This window comes from Aspergillus nidulans, chromosome II (genome assembly GCF_000011425.1).
Source record: "Aspergillus nidulans FGSC A4 chromosome II".
NCBI lineage: Eukaryota > Fungi > Ascomycota > Eurotiomycetes > Eurotiales > Aspergillaceae > Aspergillus > Aspergillus nidulans.
In genome coordinates this window covers 2,974,582-2,997,922 of record NC_066258.1, presented here as the reverse complement: position 1 = coordinate 2,997,922, position 23,341 = coordinate 2,974,582, and the positions used below count along the sequence as shown (strand labels likewise).

The window sequence follows — 23,341 nt, the reverse complement described above, 5'->3', positions numbered from 1 at the left end:
GCGATCGACAGGGCGAGTGCCTACAAGTTGCGAATGCGTACGTAGTACGGAGTACAGACGCGTATTTCTTGTTTCTCAGTTTATGGTTCTGGTTGGAGTTTGGCTCAGGGGTAGACATCGACATTACAATTGTGTCTGTATTCTGTCAGTGTCAGCTCTAGACCTCTGTCTATTGCTTTACCGCTATTGGGAGGTCACGGGGTACGGAGTACAGTAGGGGACAGCAATGAGCCTGAGTGGTTGGCTATCTTCTAGGCCAACGTTCTTCGCTGCTCAGGCTTCTATACTGAAATTGTCTAACCTATCTGACTGGCTTCTCTGCCCAAGTTGTATCATGTCTGTCTTGCTGTTCGCGCTTGAGTTCTACGAATGACAACCAGACTACTCAAGTCGGCGCCCCTGATACAGGAACCAGACCTGTCGCTAGAGAATACGCCGTTGATGACTGTGTTAGAGGTCAAATAAATTAGCTCATGCAACTTGGCCATATACTGTTCATATAGAGTATATTCCTTCAGAAATGTAGAATTATCATTTATACAGACACTGTGGGCTTTTTCGGATATCCGGTACCGATGATATGGTGGCATCAGAGGTAATAACGTGCGAAAAAAACACTTCAAAATGAAGGCAAGGCCGTGAAACAGGGTTCGCTGGGACACTATGATCGCCAGCGATCACTGGCCCTTTAGAATCAAATGCAACGCTTGAGCAAGCAACAAGAGACACAATCAGAAAGCAGAGTAACGCAGGGTCCACGATCATAGGACCAGGGTATAAAACGCAGGTATATCGTCAAATAGAAGCCTTGCCCGATTTAGAGCAAAAAATTATCTTCCCATCCATCCGTGGTTCCGACTAGGTGTGCCAATTCATATTGATATCCATGTCCATGTCACGATCAGCGAGCTGGGAGGCTGGTGTCAATGTTTCGCTATCACTTGCAGAGGACGGTGAGACACTCCCGACGTCGCGACCATGCAAGAACCCATTTCCGCTTCGCGAGGGCCCTGGCTCGCCTGATAACTGGTCTATAGGAATCGAAGGGCAAGGTTGTTGAGAGGGCTGACGATAAGGCTGTGGTTGGGTGCGACGAAAGAACTGTAGCAGTGTTTGTTGGCGAGGGTCGAATGCAGGCAGCGCTTCCTGCTCCATGTCCTCGTCTTGTTCCGGTTCAGTAGGCGGGGTAGGTACTTGCTGCACGCGCTGCTGAGCAGTAAAGAGCCATCGAAGGGTTTTGTCTGTTTCTAGCGTCAGCATGCTTTTGGGAGAGCATTGGGCGGCAGATGGGGCGGCCCACCATATACTTCTTGGTCGTCAGGGCGGTCGTTTCTCAACCGCTTTCTTGTCCGGCAATGAAGGTGTTTCGGGCTGTCGTCCATGAAGCGTCGGTCAATTGCGGTCTGAGGTGATTGTGGAGATGCGATGCTTGGAAACGAAGCCTTGCGCTTGAGGGACATGCTGAGCGAAGTTGAACGCGGACGAGCGAATTTGGTGCCGACGGGTAGATAATTGAGGGAAATAAAAAGAAATTGACAAGCTAGTTTTTGAGCAGGATTGGCGGCTTTGCTAGGAAATATGAATAGCTCTTGGTAAAAGGTTGGCGGGAGGAATTTGAGGTTGGCCGTGCGCGTGAGGTAAGAACCCGCGCGCGTCAATACCCGTGAACGAGAAATGCGCTATGCCCTATCTGGGTTAATTGGCAAGCCACTTGCGAGCGTAATGTACACTACAAGATAGTATGAGTAGTGCTACGATAGAAATAATTTTGATACACAGTAATTTCCCTGTCAGTGGGTGGTTTCACGGCTCTGTTGACTAGTCATTGGACTGTAGAGTTTGTAGCGATTAGCGGTGCGGGGATATATATACGTCCTCCCAGAATGAGAATAAGAGAATTTTAGGCTAAACAGCAGTTGCTTGAGGTAATCAATGAATTAGCTCAGCCCGAATAGCAGCTTCTGTGCATATCCTTAACAAGCATCGTAGGGGCCAGTAGCCTGTATATGAAGTACACGGGTGAGCTGTTTGCTGAACTTGGTTCTTAGAGCTTATCTTGTGCTATGATGATTTCGCTCCATCTCTTCCCCGCTTCCCCTCAGCACCTACCAACACGCCACCAAGCCTGCCAGTGCCGTTGACTCTGAACAACACTAACACCTCTGTACTAATCGTACGATCTTGATATCTATTGAACAGTAATAATGGGCTTTAGAGCTGCGTCTCACGCTGGTTCCTGGTATTCGGGCAACCGCCAGACTCTCGCGCTTCAGCTCGATCAATGGCTGGACAGGGTACCTGGTACGCTTGAAGGGTTGGGCTCTCTGCCAGCACCTGGTGCGCGAATCATCATTGCCCCGTATGTACAGGCAAGTACCAATTCTAATTCATCACATACTGATCCCAGAATCCCAGTCATGCGGGATACAGCTATTCCGGACCTTGCGCCGCCTACGCCTACAAGGCTCTGGATTTGTCCAAAGCGTGAGTCAATCCGATCTCAGGAGGCGTCATGATCTAAAGCACTTTACAGGAAACGAATATTCGTTCTCGGCCCTTCGCATCACCATTATTTCACAAGTCTAGCCCTTCCTACGCTGACCGGCTACTATACCCCGCTATCTGATGACCCCCTCCCGCTCGATACGGAGCTTATCGCCAAACTCCGCTCGACACCAGCGGCCAAGTCCAATGGCTCAACGATCGCGTTCGAAGACATGTCTCAATCAGTTGATGAAGACGAACACAGCATCGAACTTCACCTACCATATATCCATCGCCTCCTGCAGCTCCAGCACCCGGATAAGAAAGCCGCAGAGTATCCCCCGCTGGTACCAATATTGGTAGGAAGCACCTCTAAAGCGACAGAAGCCGCCTTTGGCGCTTTACTCGCTCCATACCTGGAAGACCCAAGTAATGCATTTGTTGTCAGTTCGGACTTTTGTCACTGGGGCCTCCGCTTCCGATACACATACTACGTTCCTCAAGCCCCCGTGCCGGGCCCGAGACTGCCGTTATCCTCATATGATTTGCCCCAGCCAGAAGATGATGAAACGGAAATCGAAAGCAAAATTGAGGTCGCCTGTGCGGGCTACCATCTCAAGCGGCGGGACCCCATCCGGAGAGGCAAGCCGCTTATCCATGAGAGTATCTCGTCATTTGACATTGCGACCATGGCCGCCATTGCCACGGGAAAGACTGAGCGCTTCACCGATATTCTTGAAAAAACTGGGAATACAGTCTGTGGTCGTCACCCAATCGGTGTTATTATGGCTGCCATTGAAGCCGCTGGAAAGCAGGAAGGAGGAAAGGGCAAGTTTCACTTTGCTCGTTACGAGCGCAGCTCGGATATTGGGGAGATTGTCGAAGATAGCTCGGTCAGCTACGTTTCGGCGTTTGCAGTGGTGTAGGACAGTATAGCATCTGTCTCTGCCTACAAGATTTGGACATTTAGCAGCTAATCGTAGAGGCCATCGCTAACCGCAGGTCCGTAGGATAACCCCGGTGGCAGATTAGGCAGTTTATCTGTAATCAGAATGTGATCATCTCACTCCTTCTTTCTGATCCTCTCTCAGAACGCCCGTTTTCTAGGCCTTCACGCTATTGATTACCAAGACACCGATATGTCTAATCACCTCTCTTCATGCGCATCCTCCGTGTTCATACCAAGGATAGCTGAATAGACCTGAAACAAGCCTAGAGTCCGGCTGCCCATCACATGGCTAGGCTATGGTAGGTAGAGCCTCTCCTCGTACATTGCCGGGCGTTGAATCCGACTAGCATGGGTAGTGTTACACAGTAGATGCGGAGTCGAATCAATTAGATTCAATGCGTACAGTGGCGTCGGTACTCGATGACTCCAGAGACATCTCGGGATTGGGAGAGCCGGGCTAACCATTCCATCCATCTGATGCCCATGCCTTTGCATAGGGTTGTAAGTTGTGCTCTATCGGGGGTCTATGAGACAGGGGAGTCGAGTTTACACCATAGAAGCGGCACTAGTCCTGACCAACGTGTAGATAGCAAGGACTCTCTATACGTACGCATATACCTGGCCACGGAGTCTTCTCAGTAACCCCCAAGACGCCGACCCATTCAACAGGGATGGACGACGTCGGACTGGGAGTAATCCGTGACGGGCGGTCTATTGATAGGATCGCTTGCAGCAGCCTGGAATTGAGTTTGGGAAGGAATACTGGAGAAAGCCTACCAGGAGCTGTTGGAGACGGGGCCAGTGTGTGGAGGGTAAGACGATAGTGATATGCGTGCTGTGTTTGTTGAGAGCTAACGGAGGGCGTAAGAGCATGAGTATGGAGGAACAACAGAATCGTATGCAGCAGTACAGACTGGGGAAGGCAGAGAAACGTCTATGGCTAGGGCAATTTCCGACTTAACCCAACACCAAGCCACAACAACATTCTTTTCGTCCTCCACCCTCTCAACGCCAACGTCATCACTGCCAGGAGTCACCTCCTACTCCTCACCTAACGCAACTCTTTTTCACTCTTATCCCTGTGTAATCTCATCGCCGATTTTACTCGCTAGCGATCTCGCCTCGATCTCCTGACCCCGTCGCTTGACAACCCCCGCCATGGAGATGGAGAGCCTCCTCTGCTTCTATCTGGAATTGATCGGCATCCTTCCAGTTTCGGGGTTGGATGGCGGGACGAGAATTTCGGCTAGCCTCGCTGTTTGCTGGTTTCATGTGCGATATTGATCTTGTGATGGGGTTAGGATGTTGTCATTGAGGATAAGATTCTTGTCGTTGGGGTTGGAAATGGGTATAAAGACTGGAGAAGACTGGAGGTTGTGGTGGTGATGTGGAGGATCGAAACAAAGACAGACGGTGAGCTGATGAATTCTGGGTAGTGAGTAGCTTGAGCTTTCTTATGTCTAGGGTTGCTTGGGTGTTTGCTGATAGCTATTGACTTTATCAGATTTGACTCGCTTCATATCATTTACTCCGTTGTTCTCACCTAAGCCTATTACTGGTAAGTCAATACAGTTTCTTCCCAAGCAGAGCCTGAACGAAACTGACGGTCCAGATCATGTATCTGAAAACGCTCTTTTTGGCCCTCGCAGCGTGCACCTCTGCCTTCCCGCAGCTCAAGGTCCCTAAAGTTCAGAAGAATGTTGCCCGGGCCAACGAGACCACCGACAGACTTGTGTTCTGCCACTTCATGGTAAGCTTGAACAAAACCTTCGAGTATTGGCAAGAGACTAACTGGTATAGATTGGCATTTCGAGTAATCGCGAGAGCGCCGACGACTACGACGCCGACATGCAGCTAGCGAAAGACCTAGGCATCGACGCATTTGCCCTAAATATTGGAGTCGATCCGTACACCGACACGCAGCTGGGCTACGCCTATGAGTCGGCTGCCCGCAACGATATGAAGGTCTTCATCTCGTTTGATTTCAATTGGTACCACACCGATCAGGCCGCTGCCGTCGGATCAAAGATCGCTCAGTATGCAAGCGAGCCTGCGCAGCTTATGGTTGACGACAAAGTGTTTGTGTCTTCCTTTGCAGGAGACGGTATCGACGTAGCGCAGATCGAGTCTAGCGCTGGAACTGACATCTTCTGGGCACCTAACTACCACCCTAACATGGGCGACTTTGGCGATGTTGACGGTGCGCTGAATTGGATGGCCTGGGACAGTGATGGCAACAACAAGGCACCCAAGCCCGGTGCCAATGTGACGGTTGCCGATGGTGATCGGGCATATACTGAAGCCCTAGGGGACAAGCCTTATGTTGCGCGTAAGTTTGATGTTCTGGCTCTCGAGCACTGTGGCTGATGAGGATAGCTGCATCGGGCTGGTTCTTTACCCATTTTGGAGGCGAGGTATCGTACAGTAAGAACTGGGTGTTTCCCGGTGATTTGCTTTGGTACAACCGCTGGCGAGAGATTCTGGAACTCGGTCCTCGGTTTGTTGAAATCGTTACCTGGAACGATTACGGAGAGTCGCACTACATTGGACCCTTGTCGTCTCCGCACACAGACGATGGGGCTTCGAAATGGGTAATGGACATGTGAGCAGCATTCTTTCATTTTCAATCCACTTTGACAGACCATAATCCTGACTTCTGCAGGCCACACAATGGCTGGCTCGAAATGTCACGCCCCTTCATCGCCGCCTACAAAGCAGGCGAGACCTCGCCGGACCAGTACATTCAAGACGAGAAGCTGATCTACTGGTACCGGCCGACGCCCAAAGACGTCGAGTGCGACTCAACAGACACCACCATGGGCGGAAGCCCTGACAACTCGACTGGAAACTTCTTTCGCGGGCGTCCTGACGGGTGGGAGATTATGCAGGACGAAATCTTTGTTGTCTCGCTTCTCACGTCTCCGGCCACGATCCAAGTCACATCTGGGGCAAAAGAGAGCAGCTTCGAGGCATCCGCTGGAGCAAGCGCATTCGCCATGGAAATGGGGGTCGGGGAGCAGACGTTTTCGGTTGTTCGCGATGGTGAAACCGTCATGTCTGGTACAAGTCTGAAGGATATTGTGGACGAGTGTGTTTGCGGCATATACAACTTCAATGCGTACGTGGGGGTTGTCCCACCAGAGGAGACTGTTGACCAGCTCGATGCGACTGGACTTGCGCTGCTGTCCGAGGGACTGAAGGCGCCTTGTCCGACCAACACCTTAGGGGCCAATGCTTCACAGCCTACTGCATAGTCAGCCGGCTTAGCGCATTGTTTCTGCAGTTGAGTTAGCCAGTCTTTCATTGCATATTCGCTATGGATCTTTCTCGGGCGCTCGCTTACCAATCTAGTATATCGCTTTTATCATGCAGCAAGTGACTTCAGGTTTATTTGTAAATATTGATACATCACATGTGCATCTTTCTACCCTTGGATATGCTTATGATATACTGTACTCTGTTATCAATCGCGACGGGACGGGACGCCCCCTTGTCTCCGATCTCGGCGACAGCTTAACCCTGGGTGTTCTATTTTAAAGACTAACGGAGTATTAGCGATTGACCGGCGAGTCGATCGATATCGGTTGGACGGCCGAATTTCCCCGCAAGAGTCGTGGTGGAGGAACGAAGACCTTATCAAAGATACCTAGGCATTTAGAGGTTTGCTGAGTCCTTATCTCTCAGCTTAAAAGACGACCATCCCCGGGCCCTTTTGATATAGCCTCACCGACTCTTCGACCTCCTTGTTTGTTCACCATGAGGGCTTTAAAACGTCCTTCTCTCGCTTTTTTGCTGTTATCTTGTCCTGCGCCCGAAGTCTCGGATACTGCAGGATAGACAAGGCACGGATCCCCCTCTCGTCCCCTCCTGTCCCCTCACAGCCACAAACAACACTTCCCCAACTCTTCTCGCCTGATTGCGACTTTGTGTTTTCCCAATCGCCCCGAGGCCCATGAACCGACACGTCTTCTGTTCGACGTGATCATTAATATGATTTATTGACGCGGATTTTTACCTCATCATCGTACGACTTGCTCCCAACCGTTACCTTTCCGAACAACCCCACTCCCCTACCAACCCAGCAGAGATGGCAAGAATCAAGCAGGGCGTGTTTTCCTGGGAGGATGTATTAGCGCATCGGTACCAAAGTCAGTCTTCGTCTTCCCATCTTCATTGTCTCGAGCCAAGACTGAAATCAATCATCCAAACCAGACAATAAGCCCGCGGCCCTCCCTCGCTCTCGCAGACAGAGCGCGGTCTCTACTCGAAGCCAAAGCCAGTCGCGACCGCAGCAAAAGCAAGCTGATTCAAGATTCAACTGGGACGTCCAACTGCAGAGTTCGCTGCTGTCGAAGCTTTCGCCCGAGCTGCGTCTGATGATCTGGGAACTGGTTCTCGGCGGCATGCGCATTCATATCATCCAGCGCCCAGACAGACGCATGGGACATGTTGTATGTCCCGGCGTGTTCACGAAAATTGAAGCATGCGATATCTGTCGCGGTGGACTGCCTTCATCGAGTTCCAGCTGTTGCAGCAGCAGCAGCAGTAGCAGAGAGGGATCTCGATCTCCGCAAATGCTGATGCGAAGCAATCTCCTCGCACTCCCGATAGTGTGCAAGCAGGTATATGCCGAATCCATTCACCTCCTCTACTCCCTCAACACTTTCGAATTCAGCAACACCTGGTCCCTCACATACCTACATCCCACAATCCCCCCCGATTTCTGGGACTCCATCCGCTGCGTCGAACTCTCCTGGGCGTTCCCGGGCCACTGGCTGCCCACAAAAGACCCTGTGAAATCAGTCTACTTCTCCGCAGGCCGGCAGCAGTGGCTCGAGACATGCGGCGCCCTAACGCGCATGGCGGGCCTACAGAATTTCACATTACACCTAAGCGGAAGTTGGTTCTGCGAGCCGGTCGAGAAGCTGCCGGTGTTTTTGGAGCCACTGAGGGGCTTACATTTACCGGGGAGGAAGAGATGGGAGGTTCGATTGCCGAATCAACCGTACTATGTTGAGGAGGTGGGGAATGGGAATGTTGGCAGGGAATTGAGAAAGAGAGGGGTCGATTGTAGGGTTTTGGCTGCCTGAATGGGCTTTTAATAGCGGCTCAACTGCTTCATCTTGGTTGCTGGCATTGGAGGTTTGCTTGGTCCATTTGCATGGTCTCCGCTGTGCTGAGGTTCTTTCAGCGATCTTGTTTCGTCACTATTGCATTTACGGATTGCGTTCCTGACCATCTGTATGCTTTGCGCTTGATCGCGCAGAAACAGCTTTGAAGTGTAGTCAGCTATGAGGTAGATCGTGAGACCTCCTGGTCCTAGCCGCTTTAGGTGGTGGTGGTAGTAGTAGTAGTATTGACACTAGTAGGAAGTAGTCGGCTTTGAGCACATACCTAGTAGGCACTCGCCTTGAGTCTATCCAATGCCTAAACTCGAATCTCCAAACGAGGTTTCTAAAGTACTGGGTGAAGGCAATAAACTTACTCACCCCTGCAGGATAGTTTTATGTTCACGTTGTAGTAAGATAAATTGGCATATTACCAATCAGTTATTATGGCCTAGCTGTATGGACATGCTGACAGCTCCAGGTTACTGATATAACAGCAATATAACGAAGATTAGTTCGCAACGCGTGTAAAGTCAGATGGATAGTGGTAACTTGTAGCCGGGAAAGATGTTGTTATTGCTGAATAAAATTCTAGACCCGGGGGAAAAGAGAAACGCGTAGCATAGTCTTTCCTCCTAGTAGATATTAGCAAGCGAAATATTCATCGCTACGCATGGAGCTAACCCATCTCTTCCACACCTTCGCTTACTTCTTCGTCATCCCGCACTAACAGGCCCCTGTCCCGCAAGAGTAGGCAAGCATTCCTGGTGCGCGTGGTATTGAGCAATAAGCCACCCGCTACATGCGCAAGAAATGTTGGTTTAAAACTAATCAGCCTTCTAGAAAAACTATCCATGACAGTAAACAGAAGCGGCTCGTGGACCCACTGCACAACCGCTCAAAGGGTGTATTGCTTTCCCGCGGCACATCCAGTATATCGGCTGGAACCTCGATTATCTCTGACCAGGCCGGTCCTCGGGTTATCGGTGTGGTAGATGGGGTATAATGTCGGTTCCAACCGGCACGAGCAGAGGTCTGAGAAGATTTTGCAATATCATTGACTTGGGCCTAGGAGGGGATTGCGGTTGATAAGGAGTGTTTTCAGGTATTGGCATAAACATGGTGAGAAAGGAGAAATGCTCAATTGGAACCGAGAAGCCAATTGTGCGGGCGCCGGTGACTTTGCCGAGGCGCTTTCAAGGGATATAGGTACTGAATTGAACCCGAGTGTGTGCTCCAAAGCGAGTTTACCTCGCAGTAGCCGATAGGTAAGACTGTTCTCTTATTTGTACTCCCTTGGCACAGAAACCTGGCTGTTCTATAAGGGGGTACTAGCCGACAACGCTGATTCTCCTGATGATCAGTTCAATGTATGAAATCATCGCAATGATCTCCAACATCATGAGGGCCATGAGGGCGAACGAAGTCCGGATACTCTGAGCGGAGCTACTAGGACGTAGCGACATGCACAGCGTTGCTAGCTGTTTGCAATAACAATGTGCTAGCCACACAACCCTATAGCGCGCAGCTTCTCCATGTTGTGCACAGCAAATTTCACAAATGACCAGCCTTTGAGTGGACAGATAAACTATATTCCACGGAGTTGTTGAACTGAGCCAGAAATGGGACGAAATTCAGAGGTCACCCGCCAGTGCCAGCCTCCATTTCTAGGATCGCTGCGGAGCCGACGTCGATAGATGTTTATGCAATTAGGCGCTCCAAAAGAAATCCCGAATATACTCGTAGGAAGCTCTCTGGGACGTACACACAGTATAAGACTGTTCCAAGCTCTTGGCTTTCATTCGACTCAGGTATGAGCCGGACCCTGAAGACGTCCGCCAAGGGTTTCGACTACCTATGTACCAGCGGTAAGAGATTTGAGAGAACTGATCTTGATGATCTGGAATACTTTCTGAAGATGAGGATGTCAGTGAGTAAGTGGTTTGTAGGTCAGTATCTTGCACCATGGTCAATATAAGGAAGGATAACTAACCAGGTAATGTAGGTCAACTAGTTAGGTTCCTTTAACTGCATTTGGTAACTAACTGCCTCTTGTTGCCTGACGTTTCAGGTATCAATAACTCAAGATCTACGCCGCAACTTCCAAGTCCTAAGCAGTTCCAACGTAATCAATTCATTCATACCACAAGTACGCCAGCTCGCCAGTTACAGTTGAGCAGCCCAGAATAAAGGTTTGTATTACTCGAAATGTGCTAGATCAGCCTGCTGCTCTGTTGGATGGTGGCTAATGGTCAAGTTATTACGCCAGTCTCTAGGTTCGCGCAGACCCAGAACAATCCAAGGTTGATCGCCTACTTTTCTTCTCACGGCCAATTCGCGTCAGCCAGGAAGCCAGTTCAAGGATCGTGGATTACGACCACTGTTTGGTACAAAGCACAATGGACGAAAGCAAGGCTGTACAGTATCTGGAGTCGCTCATCGGGAGAACACTTCGAGTGCACGCGACAGATACGCGGATTTTCGTGGGCGTCTTCAAATGTACAGATGCGGTATGTTGACGAGAGAAAACGAGATGTTATTTGCATTGGGCCCATAATTGATTCGTCCTTACATTGCAGGCTCGGAATATCATTCTCGCCAACACGCATGAGTATCGCTATCCAACAACAGCCGCTGTCCAAGATGCAGCCCTGAACACGACGCCGGAAACTCCGAAAGAATCACAGAAGCTAAAATTAAATATGACGAGTCGATTCATTGGTCTCGTGGTGGTGCCCGGTCAACACATCACGAGCATAGAGCTGGAGGAGACCCCGCAGAGTCGGAAGGCATCTGCAACCGTATCGTGATTGTGATGCCGTGGCGGGACTCAGCTATTTTGAAGCACAGCTTTGACGAATTACCTTCGTGACGAACTCTAATTACCATGATGATGCCTCTTTCTTTGCTTTTTTGTCCTTCCGGGTTCTTTCAGGGTCGCGGCCTGCTTACAGATGCGATATGCAATGTTCACGTGGGGAGTTTTGATTACAGCCGGGGTGGATAGTTGGAGAGCTGCCTGAGCATGAGCGCGACCTCACTAACCATTCCTATATGTATCTTCCCTGCAAGCGGAGGCTCAAGCTTGCCTTGGAATGGATACCGCCACCTCTTGTCCAATTTTCGGTCAAAGCTGCCCTCTTTCGATGAGTCGCCAAGATCTAGATGAAAGAGGCGGGATGTGCTACTGCAACGTGGTTAGGAGGAAATGACGAGACAGACAGAGCTGCATTGTCTTGGCGCAGCAGGTGGTGCTTGGCAGCATATACCAGAGCTCCCATCGCCCTGCCCTGCCGGGCTGAACTTAGGAATAAATGGCGGTGTTCCTGCAATCTTAATGGGAAGCGCCTGGTGCCTCTAACGGTACTAGCAACTGAGGCGCCGCTTACATCCTAGGACAGGACCCTTTTACCGAAAGCAACGACTACGGAAAAGGAGGGCAAAGAGAGAGCAGAACGGCGAAAGGTAGCACGGAAGTTTTGATAAAGAGTTGTGCGACCTCAGCCACGGTCAGTGGCCATGCACATTCGGGTATCTTCGGGGTCTGTCATCAAGGGCTGAAGCCTAACCATCCGTATATTCGCTGTCTCAGCCACGGGGTTTGCTTCCACACAGACGGCAGTAGCGGGATCTAGACTGGAGGTTCTGGGGCGGAGGGCCTATGAGAGGGCCCGCGGAACCGGAGCCAAGACCCGATGAGGGGAAGAACTCAGCATGACTGAGTCTGTGCTGGGGCCAATTCTCTGTAAGGTGCAAGGTTTGACTGTGCGCTTCTTGTTGACTTAAATGCTTTGATAAGCATGGTATGGGTGTCTTAGCAGGTATTTCGGCACTATAAGAAGAAACAAGCAAGAGAATGTCCGCGATGGTTTAGTCGGAAAGTCTTATACTCTGCTCTAGCCAGATTAGAGTAGCCAGCTCATACCGCCAGAGCCTCTGCTGACAGTCATGACGATATCGATCGACACCTGTCTCCAGTGCGTCTGATCTAGCTTCTGGGCGCAAGCTCCTCTTAGTTATAATTGCATACTGCCCTGTTCTGGTTACGTACCCCATCTTAAGTCATTGATCTCCAGAAATCCACAAGCCCACATCCACCATCACCACTAGGAGTTTCGGGCCGAGGGTTGATCCGGGCTGCTACCGTCGGCCCAGCACAGCAGCGCAGTGGCTTTGCAGGAATCGAGACCGTCACTTTCACCGAATCATCTCTCAAGTTTCGGCCCTGGAGGCGAACTGTCGAAACTCAACTCCTCTTTTTCAACCTATCTAGACTAGGGAGAATCTACCTTCACTGTGTTATCTTCTCCCGCACATCCGTCCTTGATTCTGCCCGCTGTCGCTAGAAGTACGTCTTCTCCTTCCCTGGGTCGCTATCTGGTCCCCTCCACATAATGACGCATTCTCCCACCGCTGTCAACCGTCAACTTCCCAGGGTCTAATTTAGAAGTCATTCGTTCGATCCCACATTCAATATCATTACTTCGTATTCACACTCCTTTCAGCTGCTGACTGTCGTCAAACTAAAGGAGCAAAAGAACCCACCAAATCGGAGTTTTCCCTTCCGGCCATCTAGCTCTGTCGCTCGTAAGCTGTGATTGTTTCGGCCGCTTCATGTCACGCTAATAATCCCAGTACCAAGCCCACACTCTGGCCCACCGCTTCGAACCTGCTTCATTATCACTTAGACTTGTATCCCGTCTCGGTCGCGATATTTGCTGTTTCGGTCAAGCGCCGCTTCGTTACGTCGAGGACTCTATATCAAGTGGATACCATTGGGAGACATCGATTGCCTTCATATACGTTTGCCCGCCTGCTGCGAGGTTTCGGCCAAGACACTCCTAGCATTCCTCCATATCCACTGGGGTCCAGATAAACTTACCTTTGAGCTATATTGTTTGCCTGCGTGTGAGGGAGGAGCCTTGGCGAATATCTCTCCTTGCAGAAATGGGTCAGTCTCATTCCAAGGGCAATTCCGGCGCTGGGGATTCGCTGCAATCCTACCCCTCATTCTCGAAATCTGATACCAAAGAGTCACTCCGCTCCTTCCGAGGATCTATCAGGTCGAAGATTCGTAGCAGCGACAGTCCGCGGGCGTCAACCTCAGCTTTAAACCAATCCGATGACAAATCCGATGCAGGTTCAATGAAATCAGTCGGAAGCAGACGCAGTTCCACTAATCTGAGTCGACCTGCCTCGGCGGATTCCTCCGCTGCGTCACCCACCGATGCTCCGGATCCTCCGCCGTCGCCCACTATGTCAAGCAGCTTGAAGCGCGGCCATCAGGATGTAGCTGCCATGAAGCAGAGTGGCGAGGTGGACCACGTCTCTGATGCTCCGCCGTCTGCAGCGCCGCCCCCGGGCTCGCAAGCTAAAGTAGGAGAATCCATTCTTATCAAACGGGAGGACACGTCGAATCCAATCTTAGACTTTATCATGAAAACACCGCTCCACTCAGACGCATCATCCTCTTCGCCAGGTATGGGTATGGGTGCCCTAAAGTCGATTGATCTTGATGATATGATCACTCGTCTTCTGGACGCGGGATATTCCACCAAGGTCACCAAGACAGTTTGCTTGAAGAACGCTGAGATTACAGCCATTTGCACTGCCGCACGAGAGTTGTTCCTCAGTCAGCCAGCATTGTTGGAGCTTTCAGCCCCAGTGAAGATCGTCGGGGACGTGCATGGCCAATACACTGATCTCATCAGATTGTTTGAGATGTGCGGTTTTCCTCCAGTTTCGAACTACCTTTTTCTCGGCGACTATGTGGATCGCGGGAAACAAAGCTTAGAGACGATCCTCCTTCTCCTTTGTTATAAGCTCAAGTTTCCAGAAAACTTCTTCCTCTTGCGCGGTAATCATGAGTGCGCTAACGTAACTCGAGTGTATGGATTTTATGACGAATGCAAGCGGCGTTGCAATATCAAGATCTGGAAAACGTTCGTCGACACGTTCAATTGTTTGCCAATTGCAGCTACCGTCGCTGGCAAGATCTTCTGTGTGCATGGTGGCCTCTCGCCGAGTCTGTCCCATATGGATGATATCCGAAATATCGCCCGGCCGACTGACGTGCCGGATTACGGGTTACTGAACGACTTGCTTTGGAGTGACCCCGCCGACATGGATGAAGACTGGGAGCCTAATGAGCGCGGAGTCAGCTATTGTTTCAACAAAAACGTCATAATGAACTTCCTCCAGCGACATGACTTTGACCTGGTCTGTCGCGCGCACATGGTCGTCGAGGATGGCTACGAGTTCTATCAGGATCGAATACTCGTAACCGTGTTCTCTGCTCCAAACGTGAGTGTGTCCCTTAGATCATGTTATTCAAACTGACCACTCAATAGTATTGTGGCGAGTTCGATAATTGGGGTGCTGTCATGTCCGTCTCGGGCGAATTACTCTGTAGTTTTGAGTTGTTGAAACCTCTGGATTCTGCGGCATTAAAGAGTCATATCAAGAAGGGCCGCAAGGAAAGGAATAGCCTGATTAACAGTCCTGTGAGTGGCTCCTCACTTGATCCATTTCATTGCGCCAAGCAGACGCTCCGCGTCTCGTGCGACGCTGCCGAAGCTGCCGTGCTCGCCTTGGAACGTTTTGCTACCCCCCGTTTTGCTCACAGCTTGCTAACTCACTCAAGCCTGCTGTTGTTTCGGCCCAAAGCTTTTAGAATCCCTGGTTTACGTGCCAATAATTTCTTATCCGCTATATGTCACCCATCTAAGGGATCTGGATCCTCATCTTGTGGTTGGTCAGTGTCTTTTGCCACCTAGGACCATCGACGTTCGTTATTGGACTGCCAATTGAATCGCCGCCGGTTCACAACTCGCGCCACTGTTTTTTTCCAGTGTGCGCGTTCCGCAGGTGATAGCGGCCCGGTCCGCGAATGAACACGGCGAAATGAGTTCTCCGACACTGGAAAAGAGTGTTCGATCTGAGACCGTATTTCCATATCATCCAGTATGACAATATGGGACGTGGCAGGTCCGCAGGGGTCAGCATTACTTCATCAGTCGCATGAGATACCCCGTGTCCCCTAACAACGAATACTACAGTATAAAGACTAGGGCAAACGATATCTTATCTCTCTAACATACGTGCTTTCGTGCAAGAGATGCATCAAAAGCGAGCATATGCCGTTTTCTATGGAAGGAATAGGCGGAGTTGTGATTGTCCTATCTGTTGTTTATTGGTCTGCTGTTTCTCTCGTTGTCTAACAAAGAGCTTTATGTTTGATGGTATACGGATAAGCATTCTATTCGGGCCGGTGGCCTGCAGCGTGATTACTTTCATCCTTGTTATTATCTCAATTTACATGTGGAGTACACGGTTTTAGGGCTTTTAGATAGGAACTAGCATGGCATACAGGACGTCTGATATATGTCCACTTTTTTCCACCTTACTCTAGGATACCTCTGCAACTGCAGAATATCGAACCCTTCTAGGGAGGGACTGGAGGCCTAGGGAGACAAGAATAGCACCATCCTTCCATATCCTGGTCTAAGATGAAATCCCAGCACCCTTGTACTACTTCTCTAGCCTACCGTCTACACAGCCCGTTTCCAGAAATCCGCACTCGTAGAACAAAAAGGCAGGAAGAAAGCTACATTCTCCATTGAGAACCAGGTATTGGATATAGTCGAGCGGAAAACGACCGCGAATTCCTGCTCCCTCGTAAGGCAGCTGCATATCTAGGTCAGTTCGGGCCGTATTAGGTACATCTTCTACTAGCCTGAAGAAAGTCCAATTGAATGAAAAGGGAACTGAGAAGCACGCTGCATGCCGCCAAGAACAGCAAGGTCTACGCTCAAATCAATTGATAAGCAACATGACTTTTGGAATTAGAAACGGATCAAAATCTATACAATGCAGTAACATAGATGGCATATCCTGTTCGCCAATGGCATGGAAACAAATAATAACGTAGTACAAACTCGAATCAGTCAGATGGATAAGGTAAGCAGAGTGGATCCACCAAGAGCTCCCAACACCAGGGTTTAATATTGTCTTGGTCCTCTTTGTACAGCACGCCGTAAACAATAGGCCCGGCAGGGCGGGACACGTAGGTATATATGCAATTGGAAAACTAAACTGCGGGACGAAGGAGACAGAAAAAAGTAAAGCCAATCATTCTCCTATTCATACTCGCGCACATATCGATCCGGCAGATCAACATCCCACATCGGCCTCTCCACAACCGCGACTTCTAACCCAGCGTGGACGTTTTCATCCACAAGCTCGTCGTCAGCATGATCAGAGTTTGAACTCAAGGGTACAATCCCCAGAATCCCCCGATACTTGTACGTATACCACCACCGGCGCGCTGGGGCGGACTTGACGAGCTGCTTGGAACCGGCATCAAGACCGTCGGCGCCATTCGATTGACCGTGAGCGTTAGCTTCCCTACGCAGCCGCGCAAGCCGGGCATCGTTATCTTCCTGATCCTCCTCGTCATCCTCCTCCGGATCGCGTTCTTTCTGATCTTCGAGAGATACTAGCTCACCCTGTGACGCATCAGGTCCAACGAAAGTCCGGGCCTTCGAGTCGAAGAAGACAGCAGACTGTGCGAGCGGAATCTTATCCCCAGCGCCAGTATTGTGCTTCTTGCTCTTTTTGCCCACTGCGGAAGTAAGCTCCTCATTAATTTCGCGTTTGCGTTTATGAGACTGTTTCTTTGTCGTATTTGCCTCAGTGTTGTCGTTCTCGGCTGTTGCGGCCTCGGTCAGCTCCTCAGTCGACGGGAAATCGTGCTTCAGATCAAACATCCACAGCCAGGAAGTACCGTATAGCCAAAGCCGCTCGCGAGAAGAGTCAGACAAGTCCCAGAGACAGCCCATTGCGCGGTCCTTAACGCCCTTGAAATCGCTAGGAAGGAAGGCCTTGGGGTTGCGACGGGACCATTCGGACAGCTTTCCTTCTAGGGCGTCGAGCTCGACGAGTTGGTGTTCTGCTGTGAGAGCCATGAGACGAGATTCAGAGTCGACATTTGTTGCTGTGCCGTCTTTTATGAGGGACGTGCTGGGTGTTGCTGAAGGGCGAAAGGAGAGGAGGGCGATACTGGATTTGAGACGAGGGATAGGAGAGTCCGTGGCGACGGCGCGCCAGCGCTCCCCTTCAAGGATTGGCGAGTCTTCGTCATCGGAGTCGGAATCATCAGACTCGGACTCGGATGTGCTTTTTCGCGGGTTCGTCTCGGAGGTTTGTTCGAGCGTCCAGGTGTCAATGCAGCCGGAGAGATCGCCCGAGGCAAGTATCTTGCTGTTGTTCGAGAAGACGACGCACCGGATTGTCCGCTCGTAGTTGCCTAGGGTGCCATGCGAGATATTCTCGAACCGAGTGTGGCGGGGTGCTCGGTGAAGGTTGACAAGCTTCGGCAGGATTTTAGTCTTCTCTGCTGCGGAAGAAGCAGGCTGTATCTTGGCGAGGGAGATATCGCTGTTGGGGCGGACAATGCAGAGCCACCGGCTATCTGGGGAAATGGTTACGAAGCGGGCGCCGTCTTCAGAGATCGAGGCTGGGGTATCGATCTTTTGGGCGCGCAAGGCGCCTCGTTCGTCGCCTTTGCGGCGTCTCACGGAGAAGATCTTGATGCTGGAAATTGTGGCTATGATGAGAACCTTCCCGTCGGTAGAGAGGGCTGCAGAGGTGATGTTTTCTTCGCCCTGAGGGTGAAAATACGATCAGAATGCGTACTTGAGTCTTGTGCGCTGTATCAAGAGATCCATACCTGAATCAGAACCTTTCCAACTAAGCGATGTCTCTGTCCATCGGGGACCTCATGCACTGAGGTTGGACCACGAGACACTCGCCAGATGTTGACCTCTCTATCCCAAAAGCTCATTACCAACCGAGAGGAAGGCGCGGAGACGACCGGAGGTACTTGCGGGAGGCTTGGTAGATTTCGATGATGCTCTTTTCCGAATTCTCGTAGGGGGAGGACAACCGGGTGGGCATCAGGTCCTGCTTGAATTAGCCAATATTGACCACCAGGAATTTGAGATCATACCTCCAGAAACCACAACGCTAAGATTCTTGGTCTCGTAGACAGCAAACGTCTTCACATCGTGGGTATGGTACCTCCGATGCGTCACCTCCACCCATCGACTGCTCTTGTCACCTTTCTCGCCGGCCTTCTTTCTGTAGACAACAGTCCGTTGGTCCGCACCACCACTAACGACCGTCTCGCCGTCCGCGCTTACCGCAACATCCAGGGTATCCGCCAAATGGCCCTGCAGCCGCTGGATGAGTGAGTAGTTCTTCGCATCCCAGAACCGCACTTCACCAGCAGAATCACCAGAAACAATAGTCCCATCTGGCAGGCACTTCACCGACCATACTAGCAACTCCTTCGAACCTCCCGTCGGACCCTTACCCAAACTAATCGTCCGCAAAAGCTGCCCATTCCGGATATCGAACACCCGAATCGAACTATCCGCGTAGCCCGCAACAATCGTATTCCGGTTCTGAAACGTAACACTCAACACGCGCGGCTTCTTCGTCGACGGCCTCAACGTTCGCAAAAACTTCAAATCATCGTCTGCAGTCGACAATAACACAATCGACCCATCCGCGCACCCAGCCGCCAAATGCTGCCCCGTGAACTCACCCTGGGCAGCGGGCATCGGTTTGTTGTCACGTCCCTTCGCCGGCTGCCACCGCGGCTGCGCAGCAAGACACCACATTTCTCCATAGTTCCCGCTCGAATGGCGCTTGGGGCGACCCTGCTCGAGATCCCACTCCGTCACAGTCGTCGAGTACCCAATGCTGAAAAGGCGCAACCGGCCCGCTTGCTTCTGCTGCCCGTCTGGCCCTGGCTCTGGCGGGTCAAGCGTCCATGCAAGACCCTCAATACTTCGGTCTTTTCCGCCACGCAGGACCGTCTCCTGGAACCATGCACCACGCGCAGGATTCCATATTTCGATATCGCCGTTGGCACGGCCAACTGCGAGCCGTAGTGTAGGGACACCTTTTCCGCCTAGCCCAATGGAAGGGGGGTGGGAAAACGCGAGCGCATTGATAGCCTGTGGGTTATACGGAACGAAGCGGCAGCGGTGAATATCCATTGTCGGTAGTATTGACTGTTGAGGTACTTAATAAATGTTCGTTCGATCGCTCTCGGTTTGCGGAGTTTCCACGCGTAAGAAGCGTAATCTGGATCGAGGAAAGCGGGTAATCTGGCTCGAGATAAAGAGCCTACCGCTATACAGACATTCCGGAATTAACAGAAACTGAAGATGTGGATTTTGAAGGAGCCTTTTCAGTCTGTTGTTGAACTTTGACGGTGTACTACTTTTTTTTCTTGATACAAATTTTAGCGCCGCGGAGTTCCACCAGAAGCTATCATCACGTGATTTCTATTCACAACGACTATTGTTTCCCGATTGAACCACCTCCAACTACATATTTGAGCCTACTACTGATGATTTCTAGGGCTGATGTGCACTTGCTAAGTCTGAGCTCTGTTCCTTGGCATACCGAACGTACAACGAGGCATGCTAAAAAACCGTTACTCTAGTCGCACATCCTGTATAAGCCGCCACGCTACTGCTTATCGACTTCCAGTCCCTCTACATTCGTCAACCTTTCTCCGAAACAATCAGATCCAGCCTTGCTGTGCTCCGTATCCATCCGAGTTGAAGCACCGTAGGAGCTAGAGCTTGACTGCTGCGCTGGTTCCTTTCGAGACGAGAAGGCATGACTCGCATAAGCCAGCGTTGATGATCCGGAGCAGGATGCTCAGCGTCTGTAGAACGAGATGAACAGCGGCCAGGCATTGAGAGCCAACCATTTCAACTTTCTGCATTGTTTCCTGTACACCGTCATGTAATAAGGTTCGGCCTTGACAGCACAAAAGCAACAGGTTGCAGAAGCTACGTATCTCAAAGCGCAGACAATGCATCCGCACGAAGTCAAGGCAGCAAACCCGGCTCTGAATTCCTGCCTACCAGGCTACGGGATTGGAGCCGTATCAGGAAGACGTACAAGGGTCGAAACTCGGGAACTGGTCAGAGCAGGGAAATTCGCAGCATTGGAGATTGATCTGGCACGCTCCAACGTCGAATATCACTCCGTGTTGAGGAAGCGTAACAGAGCTCAATTGCAGAGGGCCGCCACGTCAGTAAGACCCTGGTCGATATCCCGCCATCGCGGCTCGCCATATTTGGCTAATTATGCCGTTGTTGAAGTAGAAAGCCTGATAGGGCAATGGTAATATCATATTGCAGGGATATCAATCCCCCGAGGTCCATCCTGCACTCAACCATGGATTGCAATGGCCTCGAAGGGGGGATTATAGTGCGTTATTAACTGAAACGAGTCATGCACGCTCTTAACAACGTTCGTAAAGCAGTATGAGTGGTGAATTCGTTCTTAGAGTACCGGATGAGGCTGGCTGAATCGACAAGGCTCGATCGTTGGGCGGTGCGGGGTATCTCGCAATGAGCCACACTGCTGCCGCTTGGATGCAGCCTGACCTGTGAGCTTTACCACCGCGCTCTTGGATCGGGCTTCCGCGGCTGTTTTCTTATTAGGTGGTCGGTGCAAAATACTCTTATACTTGTTGACTACTCCGTAGGTTGGGATTCGAAAACAACTTAACTCGATTTGCGGCCTCTTATGGCCATCGATTACGTTCTGTAGCCCGCGATCGCGCCTTTACTGCAGTATTCGGCAAGCACAGACATTTCGTCATATTGACGGGGTTGATGGGGCTTGCATCTGTCTCGATCAGCAAAGTGAGCGCTCGCCGCGAAGGGCAAAGCTCTATATATAGTGGCTGGCCGGCGCGTCTCAAAAATACCAAGTCCAATCAAACATCACGTTCGCGGTAGATCTTATTATGGCATCTCAAAGCTAGCGGTCTGTGTCCAGTGGTGGTTGGATGCTCCTGGTTACTCGGGCTTGGGCAAAAGCGTAGCGGCCTTGAGAGAGATTGCCCGAGCGATGATAGACTCGGAGACTCGGAAGACGGCGAGTTTGAAATTATCACGGACTGCGATGACCGCATGCATTGAAAGTTCAAACAAGCGACTCCACATGAAACCGGACTAGTGCAGCATGCCATACGTGTGCCAGGCTCGGTTCAAGATAGAGTTATGGGGAGCGGCGAAGTCGAAGCGATCCCCGAGCACTCTCGAAAGTACGGGGTACAAACATGTGATAGCCATTTCGGCGTATTCGAGAGGCGACCGCAGAGCATGATAGCAACATTGACGAGACTGATTCGATTCTTGGCTCAGGTCTCAGGAGGTGGCTGATGAGCCGGTTCGATTCAGCTTGTCTCGCTCGAGTTGGAGTCTGAGCTGCAACCAAACCACGGAAGTCGAAAATTGAACTAGTTAACTTATGGTAACGAGCTTGAAGCACTCCTTAGTGAAGGCGCTTGGGACGAACTTGGATTGGAAAGATTGCGCGTTCCAGGTTAATGGACCAGGATGCCCTGGATGTTCAGCCGGAAACCCCTATCGTAGACGGGCGAAAACTGGGAACAAACAGGCCCGATTGACAACAAGCGCGACTGACTTTGACGCGATCCTCGAATCAACGCGCGTAAATGACTTTTTCGGAGTCGCTGCCAAGGGCCACGGATAAGGCTTCAGCTCCAGTATTAGGCCAGGACCCGACGTATGTCATCATTGCATCGAATTGACGCGGTACGTGCAGCTCGACTTGATGAGCCTCAGTGAGGCGGAGCCATTGCTCCGATTTGGACACGGATTTATATGTAATTGAGACCTGAAAGACGCTTTGCTGTAGTCGCGAGTAATTGGAACCTGTAAGGACGATCTGTGATCCAGAGCCCAGAACGGAGAGTCCGAAAGCCCGAAACGTGGGACGCGAATCAACAATGACGCCATGGGTCTGGTCATGCAGCCCTGGACGCGCTGCAGGATCTATCTATCAATTGATCAACTCTTCTGCCGTTCCTTCTAGTGGGCCATTGAATCATGAGGAGTCGTCTGCAGCCTGAAAGATATCGAAACTCTGAACTGAGTGCCTGGTCGCTGGGTCTTGCTGTCCTTGTGAGAGATTGAAATTTAAGAGCGAAGGCGAATCCGACTATGGGGTTGAGTGGGGGCGTTTATTTACCACGCTACGGCTGGCTCCGCCCTCTTTTTATTTAGCTTAGCTCGTTACTGTAAGGCAAAGTGTCATTGTACTCTGTATGTATGTATGGAAGGTCACCGTTACTTACAGTCTTCGAACCAAGTTAGTTGTCGACTCCATATTTGACCCATCTGGATCTGTCAACTCGACCGCGAAACGATCAAAAGACGTTTCTATCCCTCACCTGCGGTTGGGCATCTCCGCACTGCGCAGTTTTGGTACGGCTAAAAAATCTTCTTTATGGAGAGGTTCATGTGCCACTTTGTCCTCAGCAACGGCGACAGTAACCGCGACAACAACCGCGACAGCGACCCGGGCTGAAGCAAGAATCGGGAGGAAATAGACGACGGGATAGACCCAGCAGAGGTCAGATGCCATTAGCGAATGCTAGACGGCTTATGATGATCCTTTGGGACGCTAGGTTGCGTTGCTTGCATTCTAATACTACAGCGTAAACGGCCTTGTAAAGCAAAGTAATTAGATTGAACCCTCTTTAGCAGCATATCCCATTAAACAGAGAAGACTTGTCTCTCCAGTATCGGTCATCGCTCGTCGTCCACCTTCATACGGCCGAGCCGGCTTCTGGCTTTAAGAGGGCGTAGTGCAGTGGAGCACCGATTCTTCGTTACTACTATCGTTACTGCGCTCGTTACTATTACTAACCTGCGCCCAGTATTTTGTATACGTAGTG

General features: G+C 50.9%; 7 protein-coding genes across 7 annotated transcripts, besides 3 other annotated features; 5 read left to right on the top strand and 2 right to left on the bottom strand.

Moving 5' to 3' along the window:
- Positions 1–23,341: part of a sequence feature (contig 1.61 483..865047(-1)) that runs on past both edges of the window.
- On the bottom strand, positions 859–1,460 carry ANIA_03788 (uncharacterized protein; the record flags this gene model as incomplete). The annotated part of the gene is made up of 2 exons (XM_656300.1): positions 859–1,241; positions 1,301–1,460. 2 exons carry the CDS (start codon positions 1,458–1,460, stop codon positions 859–861), a joined length of 543 nt encoding a protein of 180 aa, XP_661392.1.
- On the top strand, positions 2,205–3,410 carry ANIA_03789 (protein MEMO1; the record flags this gene model as incomplete). The annotated part of the gene is made up of 3 exons (XM_656301.1): positions 2,205–2,359; positions 2,416–2,484; positions 2,534–3,410. The coding sequence occupies 3 exons, from the start codon at positions 2,205–2,207 to the stop codon at positions 3,408–3,410; spliced, it is 1,101 nt and encodes a 366-aa protein (XP_661393.1).
- On the top strand, positions 5,049–6,687 carry ANIA_03790 (protein agnB; the record flags this gene model as incomplete). Its single annotated transcript, XM_656302.1, has 4 exons — positions 5,049–5,183; positions 5,234–5,762; positions 5,810–6,035; positions 6,096–6,687. 4 exons carry the CDS (start codon positions 5,049–5,051, stop codon positions 6,685–6,687), a joined length of 1,482 nt encoding a protein of 493 aa, XP_661394.1.
- ANIA_03791 (uncharacterized protein) lies at positions 7,521–8,523 on the top strand (the record flags this gene model as incomplete). The annotated part of the gene is made up of 2 exons (XM_656303.1): positions 7,521–7,581; positions 7,646–8,523. 2 exons carry the CDS (start codon positions 7,521–7,523, stop codon positions 8,521–8,523), a joined length of 939 nt encoding a protein of 312 aa, XP_661395.1.
- Positions 10,941–11,351, top strand: ANIA_03792 (LSM domain-containing protein; the record flags this gene model as incomplete). The annotated part of the gene is made up of 2 exons (XM_656304.1): positions 10,941–11,051; positions 11,121–11,351. The coding sequence occupies 2 exons, from the start codon at positions 10,941–10,943 to the stop codon at positions 11,349–11,351; spliced, it is 342 nt and encodes a 113-aa protein (XP_661396.1).
- On the top strand, positions 12,981–15,929 carry phzA (protein ppzA). The gene is made up of 4 exons (XM_656305.2): positions 12,981–13,128; positions 13,177–14,844; positions 14,892–15,044; positions 15,185–15,929. Exons 2-4 carry the CDS (start codon positions 13,489–13,491, stop codon positions 15,212–15,214), a joined length of 1,539 nt encoding a protein of 512 aa, XP_661397.1. The 5' UTR covers positions 12,981–13,128; positions 13,177–13,488; the 3' UTR covers positions 15,215–15,929.
- ura7 (small subunit rRNA maturation protein UTP4) lies at positions 16,680–19,607 on the bottom strand (the record flags this gene model as incomplete). Its single annotated transcript, XM_656306.1, has 3 exons — positions 16,680–18,206; positions 18,272–18,504; positions 18,551–19,607. 3 exons carry the CDS (start codon positions 19,605–19,607, stop codon positions 16,680–16,682), a joined length of 2,817 nt encoding a protein of 938 aa, XP_661398.1.
- Positions 22,664–22,679: a sequence feature (Short protein (ANIA_11417, CBF75368.1) was converted to a misc_feature.).
- Positions 22,739–22,770: a sequence feature (Short protein (ANIA_11417, CBF75368.1) was converted to a misc_feature.).

Bases quoted from the DNA above. Each gene is read 5' to 3' on its own strand.
- phzA (XM_656305.2), top strand. From the start codon at position 13,489: ATGGGTCAGTCTCATTCCAAGGGCAATTCCGGCGCTGGGGATTCGCTG. The intron at 14,845-14,891 runs GTGAGTGTGTCC...ACCACTCAATAG, and splicing joins CCGTGTTCTCTGCTCCAAAC to TATTGTGGCGAGTTCGATAA. The intron at 15,045-15,184 runs GTGAGTGGCTCC...AACTCACTCAAG, and splicing joins ATAGCCTGATTAACAGTCCT to CCTGCTGTTGTTTCGGCCCA.